Raw genomic sequence first — 7,182 nt, forward strand, 5'->3', positions numbered from 1 at the left:
TGCTGATTGTGTGCGAAGTGTGTGTTCCCGGAAAGGTTTAGTTGCGTATTGTGACACTAGGTAAGCCTATTGCGACGTGGTAGAACGCGTGAAGCGCACCCAAAATATAATATTATTTCTTGTTCGCGAACCACCGTTTGCAGCTGCGAACGAAAAAACCCTCTAGGTTCTGCCACGCTGTTCCTGCCAGGTCACCAGTTGTAACAAGCGCGATCCAGCATTTTATTGCGATAGCAATTATATGGACAGTCTCGGCTGATTTTTGCCGTCGCCGTCGCCGCCGTCATGCACCGTATATGTATATGTCTATATATATATATATATATATATATATATATATATATATATATATATATATATATATATATCAAAGCCACAAAGAAAAATAATTCAGAAAAACTTTCCGACGCGCGGAATCGAAAGGGTGACCTCCCGCCTTCCAGCGCGCGGCGTCGACGGTTAGGCCACGAACAGCTCCGTCTTTCAGCCTGCTAACGGCGAGCTATTTATATATACCACTTACATGAACATGCTTTCTGAGTTACCACAGATATGGCGCGATGTCCACGCGTGGCGCGCTTTAAAGATCGTCGCCCCGTTCTTGCGAACGCCGTTGCTCTTCGCCTACAGGGCGTGGTCGCCTTCGTGCGCTTATCTCGATGAAAGAAGGGGGCGGCTCGCGGGGGGAGGAAACGGGGGGTCGTATGTCTTGTGCTTTCCCCGCGATGTCTGCGCTGAAGTCACAGAGCCTACGAAAGTCGCTTCGACGGTGCAGCGGCCGCGTTTGCGAAAGGGCCGCGGTGTTCAAACACAAATAAGTAACGACTGGGACAGTTAGTTCGCGCTCGTCCTGTATGTACCTGTTCGTTCGTTTCGTGCGTTCTGCTTTATGTTGGAGCAGTGCGCTTCCAGTGTCGAGCTGTGACGCATAATAGTTAGCGCTGGTGCTGTGTGCGTTCTTTTCGTGCGTCCTTTGGGCTCGAGCGACGCGCTGGCAATTTCGAGCTGCTTTCCGTTGTTCGCGTTACATTCCAATTTATTGCTATCGCATTCATTACTTCGCCGTTGCGGCGAAACTGTGACTTTTCGAAAAGAAGGGAAAATGGTGTTTTTAGACAGCGCATGCTCTTGCTCGTAGGTTTTTTTTTAGTTGGCCGGCCATCTCACTAGTCTTGTTTTTCTTTACATGAAACATCTTAACCTTTTTAGCCCTGAAATTTTTCTTCATGTCGGATAATTGTGTACGTGCTGTTCTAATAGTTAGGACCTCAGAAGACCGCAAACAAAATTGAGCCAGTTGTAGGGGTATTTTTGGATTTGCAGACATGGCATCAAATTACGTCATCAGGGCTCAGTTGCCATGAAATGAGAAAACCGTGTTCTTCATTCCTGCTACTCTCCAGAGTACACAAAATTTGGACCAACTCCATATTTGGCAATGTGGAAGTCGTTGAATCAACTTCGGGACTGCACCCCGAAAACGATGCTTACCCGCCTCACATTACACAAGTCGGCGTGACCCATGACTTCGGTCAAGCTCCTTCTTCTCTGTTGCTTCGAACTCAGCAAAAGTACCACAACGGTCAGAGTGGGGATTGTGGCACAATTGTCGCAGTGGAGACCATTGGCACTTTTGTGGCAATTTTGTGCCACAAAAGTACCACAATGGTCGCAGTGGGGTTTATTGAAGAAATCTTGCTCAAAGAATTGACAGTATTATTTCGTTTCCAAGGTTCTAGGGGAAATTTTGTATGGTGTCATCAACTGACGATGCCAGGGACGAAAGGGTTAATTGCCGAGGACTTTAGGGGCCCGAGCTGTCGTATGCTGTCGTCGCTTGGCATAACGCAGGTAGAACCACGTATAACATTGTCATCTGTAGCATAATCATGTGTAGTAAGCGGGCGGCACAGGGAAGTGAGTCTCAGGAGGATAAATTTGAGTGAGAAGGAGGGAAAGGAGGAAGAGATTATGCTGTCAAAGGATGCTCTCATCTTATGTCACCGTTTGGCAGTACGTACGCAAGAAAATTAAACTATGTATAGCGTATCCATGCATATCAAAGGCAGGAAAGTAGGTTGAGGGTGATGATGAATAATGTGGGGGTGAGGAATATGGCAAGGAGGAAGGGAGAGCGTAAACCATGGCATAGCCACGTATGACATTAGGCAGGCAAAACCATGTAAAGCATAGCGTTGTATAGCAAGGGGCCGGAATCGAAAGTGAGGGTAACGAGGAGTGTTAAGAGGGTAAGGAGGAAGAGAGAGGGTAAAGCATAGTATGGTAATGCATGGCATTAGGCAGGCAGAACCATGTATAGGGTAGCCGTGTATAGCAAGGTGCCGGGTAAGAGAAGTCAGGGTAAGAGGATCGAAAGGTGGAAGACAGAGGGCATAGCAAATCTGCTATTTACGGCGTGATGCGCGCAAATCTATGTATAGCATAGCCACGTATGGCAAAGGGTTTGAATGGGAAGGGAGGGTGAGCAGAAGGAAAATGAGAGGCCAAAACATACTCGGATGTGTGCGCGAAAAGACAAGGACGAAGGGAAGAAGACACACATGACAGACCAACAAGCCCGCATCGCTACCCTCGGCAAAACATATAATAATAACATCTGGGGTTTAACGTCCCAAAACCACGAAATGATTATGAGAGACGCCGTAGTGGAGGGCTCCGGATATTTCGACCACCTGGGGTTCTTTAACGTGCACCTAAATCTAAGTACACGGGCCTCAAACATTTTCGCCTCCATCGAAAATGCAGCCGCCGCGGCCGGGATTCGATCCCGCGACCTTCGGGTAAGCAGTCGAGTGCCATAACCACTAGACCACCGTGGCGGGGCGCGGCAAAACATAGCACAGCCATGTATGGCACCACGCCCGAAAAATCTTGTAAAGCATAGCCATGTATAGTATCTTATGGTAAGGGTGCGGTAAAGAGATGTGAGGGTCAGGAGGACGGGAGAGCTTAGCATAGCCGTGTATATCAGAGTATACCAATTGAACGGGAAAGTGAAATGCGCCTAAGTGGGACTAATGTAAGAGAGAGGAGGCGGGAAATGAGGAGGGGAGAGGGCGTCAGTGCGTCACAAATGCAGACTTCCTTTACCGCCATGAAGGCCTAGCAAGCTGCACGGCTAGAAGATCAGGGCAGGCTTGCCCCTGAACACGAGCGTCGCTGAAGAAACGCAGATCCTCCAGCGATGATCACAGGCTGCGCTCGTCCTATGCACTTATATTCTGGTGTCTCGTCCAAGCGCAGTTCAAGTTCACATATTAATGTCATACCAACTAACCACCTGCCCCCACACACACGCTTTTCGAGTTCGTCGCTGGTGAATCGCTGCTTTGCACTTTCTACAGCTTTCACGTTGAGTGCGACTGCACAATTTTTTTATCCGCACACCTATTTCTGATCCGCAAACGTTAAAAACTGATGGAGGTGCTGGGTAAGTCCAATCAATATTCCATAACGCATGGATGGGGCCCTGTAAAAGCAGTGAGAGCATATGTTTACTGGGCCAGCCGAATAATTCGAGGATTACCGCCAGTGTGCATTTTTCCCGAGCTAACCCTGTCGACGTGCCAGAACGTTACAGAACGGGGTAAAACTACTCCTTTTGCGCTGCACAAGCCACGAGTAGGAACTGGGCTCCATGGTTCCTCCTAACATCGTGAACTGGTTCAGTGAGTTAGAACGAGTCGCTGATTTCAACAGGTGGAGCGACACCAACAGGCTGAGGAATCTGTACTACAGTCTGGAGGATGACGCTTGTACATTTGCACAAGAACCGTTAGCCTTACCTGTCGTGGAGCGTCTTTCGCTGTCAACTCCTTAGAATTTACTTCAATACCGACCGCTGTGAAGATATCAGAGAGGGCTGTTCAGTCACGTATCGCACTGCAGAATGAAATTGTAATGATGTAATTTGAGGGCATGACGATCCTCTTGTCAAGCTGGACGTGGGACATAGCAGAATAGAAGAACCTCTGGCACCTAATTCGAATGGTTAAACAGCAGTTTTTGGCACGCTGTGTTCGAAGGCCCCCGAAGTCTTTGGCTGAGATTTTGACCGAAGCCACGAAAATCGCGAAAGAGCTACAGTAGGGTTCGGCTGTATGCCACAGGCCAGTCAGCGTTGCTTCATCGATGGGCCAGACCGGATCGGCCAGAAGTTGTATTAGATAGCGAATTATTCGGCAACCTCATCCGATAAGGGGTGCGAGATGAGCTACAAAGGATTCATTGCCCGGCTCGACCAACTGCATGATCGAGCTCCAGCATTATCAGAAACGCGGTGCAACAGGCTCTGCAAGTTCCGTTTTCATGTTATGCCACCCCGTATGGTCCGCCGGAGTCGCAGCGTGCATGCCACGTCGTTATATTCCTGCCACACCGCGCTTCGCACACGGTAGGTCTCACAATGTTTGTTCTGTTTTAACTGGCTTGCTGTGGAGGGCTTGAGGTCTATATTACCTCAACTACTCCATCTCTATAAGGACTACAGCGAAAAAAGGACATAAAAGAATGGTTACGCAAAATAAAAACTGAGCAACAGAAAAAAACACTTTCCTCAGTACAACCGATCCTGCACTGGAGACTGGAGACCACTGCGCTATTACCAGGTGAAGCTGGACATATATACCGGGAGTTACTGTCTCGCGACTTTGAACTCCAGGGTTTCGCCGTTAACTGACCAAGGCCGAGGTTTGGCAAAATACCACAGCAGCCCAGAAGCGCTTGATAGGAAAGCTAAAAGCAGTGACCCGCAGGGCAATGCCGCTAAACATCGACGCGAGCAAGGCCTCCTATTGAGGCGAACGCAGACCAGCAGCGATTCAACGAGGACAGCAACTGAATCCTGATGTCGACTTTCTTCTACATACTTGCGTGGCTCGACGGCCGCCACGATGTTAGTGCGTTATTGAACACATGGCTGACTACTCGATCATGAGCAGAAAAGAAGGAGTGCACCTAAAGAAGGTTGAACCTAGGGGTTTGCAAATATTCGAGTTTCGAATTCGAATCGAATAATACTTAATCGAATAATTCGACAGGACGAATATCTAAAACGCGACAAAGGTCAATGGTGCAACTTGGTTACGCTGTGGCGGATAGAACTAACGCTAACGTCGTTCCAGTAGGCCTTTCGTTAAAACTTTCACCGATATCCTGGTTCAGAAGAGAGTGCATATTTATTTTAAAGGAGATTATAGCATTACTACACTTAAAAAAACATATGAGAAAATTGTCAAGCACTTTGCAACTTGGCTTTCGAAACGAAGGCACGGAGTTCTTGCATAGTTCTATCGCGTATGCCGCAAGCGCCGCAAAACGTCCCGACTTTGGCCCACGAAACCCTCAGTGATGTTTCACATCATCGTTCCAGCGCGCAGTTAAAACACTGCTGTGAACGGGCGCCCAAAGATTTTTGGGCTCAGAACACCGATGTTGATGAAGCGCAACATTACCGTTGTCAGGTGAATCATATTGCGTGACAATAGGGGGAGAAACACGAAGCCCCCCTCCCTTCTCTTAAAGCCGTTAGGAGGGTAGGAGTGGCGCTGCTGAGTGGAATGACGGCTCTTCTATCAACATGCATCCGCGCCCATGAAAGCCGGAAAAAAAGTGTCTGCAAACTCGTCAACGGCGGTGTCAGTCTGCTGCACCAGTCTCTTCGGCACCTTTCAACTCATCTCGCCATCTGGGCGTGTTTGCACGAGGAAAGGCTTGCTGGTGCCTCTCGCGACCATGCAAGTCACTTAGGGCAGCATCTCTATTTTTGTTATCAACCCATCCCTACAATGTTACGTCAGTGCGATGGGAATCTCTCGGAGGAATGGAACGGATTGAAGATGCACAAGTTATCGGCGTCTTCCAGTACGCTCAGTGCAGTTCCAGTACGCTCAGTGCTGTTTCCACATGTGGTTCATCACCCGCTCATGTATTTGGTTCTTCCATTGCTGAGAACCTTACGCAGGTCCGGCATTCTCGGCTTCTGTGCCTGTAGGAAGAATTTCGTTATTTTTGTGATGTCGCTCAAACTTCTCTCGGCCGCACGACCGCTCTTACGCATCGCATCGACACTGGCGCCGAACCACTACTCTGGCAACGTACATATCGTGTATCTCCCACAGAAAGCCGTGCAATCAACGAGCAAGTCGACGACATGCTTCGAAGCGATGTTATTCGACCTTCTAACAGCCCCTGGGCGTCGCCTGTCGTCCTTGTTGCGAAGAGGGACGGTTCTGTGCGGTTCTGTGTGGACTAGCGACAACTATACAAGATCACTCGTAGGGACGTGTATCCACTACTGAGAATAGACGACGTGATTGACTGCATGCAAGGAGCATAAATCTTTTCGCCTCGAGATTTGCGCTCAGGGTACTGCCAAGTACCCATGGCTGATGACGCTCGACCGAAGACCGCTTTTGTCACGACCGACGGCTTGTACGAATTCAACGTCATGCCGTTTGGGCTGTGTGATCCGCCCGCAACCTCTGAACGCATGATGGATACCGTTCTGGGCAACCTGAATGGCACACGTGATTGTGCTACGTAGACGATGTCGTCGTTTGCTCTTGGGAATTCTCCATGCATCGTCAACGCCTGCGGCATGTTTTCACGCGTTGGAATGAAAAACTGAATCAAAAGAAGTGCCAATTTGCAGTACGACAGTTGACAATACTCGGCTACGTCATTCCCAAGGACGGAATTCTCTCCGGTCCAACCAAACTTCGGGTCGTGAACAAGTTCTCCAAACCTACGTCCGTCAAAGAACTGCGCGGTATCGTAGAACTGTGTTCCTGCTTTCGCCGCTTCATTCGAAACTTCGTAACTATGATATCGCTGCTGCCGAAGCTCCTCGGAAGTAAGGGATCCCTCCATTCGTCAGAATGCGACGTCAGAGTCGTGAGAGGCCATCAGAGTGCGACGGCGCTTTCGCAAAGCTCCGTCATTTGTTGACGTCTTCTCCCATATTAGGCTGCAATGACACTGCGGCTCCTACAGAGGTACACACAGTCGCCAGCGCTGTTAGCCTCGGCGCTGCCATTACACAGCGGTAACCAGGGTTCCCTGAATATGTCGTGGCATATGCAAGGCATACGCTTACTGAAACCGAGACCAATTACAGTGTCACCGAATAGGAATGCCTGGCGAATATCTAGGCCCTTGCGA

At 49.1% G+C, this 7,182-nt stretch overlaps 2 protein-coding genes across 2 annotated transcripts in view; both read right to left on the reverse strand.

Annotated features, from left to right (window-relative positions):
* LOC119374550 (sulfotransferase ssu-1) overlaps window positions 1-7,182 on the reverse strand; it is a 459,957-nt gene that overhangs the window by 410,942 nt on the left and 41,833 nt on the right. The gene's annotated exons all lie outside the window — the stretch shown is intronic.
* Window positions 5,936-7,182, reverse strand: part of LOC119375261 (renin-1-like) — a 9,416-nt gene continuing 8,169 nt past the window's right edge. The window contains 1 exon segment of the mRNA XM_049411216.1: window positions 5,936-6,007. Within this exon segment, the coding sequence (XP_049267173.1) occupies window positions 5,936-6,007 (72 nt within the window).

Source organism: Rhipicephalus sanguineus, chromosome 11 (genome assembly GCF_013339695.2).
Source record: "Rhipicephalus sanguineus isolate Rsan-2018 chromosome 11, BIME_Rsan_1.4, whole genome shotgun sequence".
In the NCBI taxonomy this organism is placed as follows: domain Eukaryota; kingdom Metazoa; phylum Arthropoda; class Arachnida; order Ixodida; family Ixodidae; genus Rhipicephalus; species Rhipicephalus sanguineus.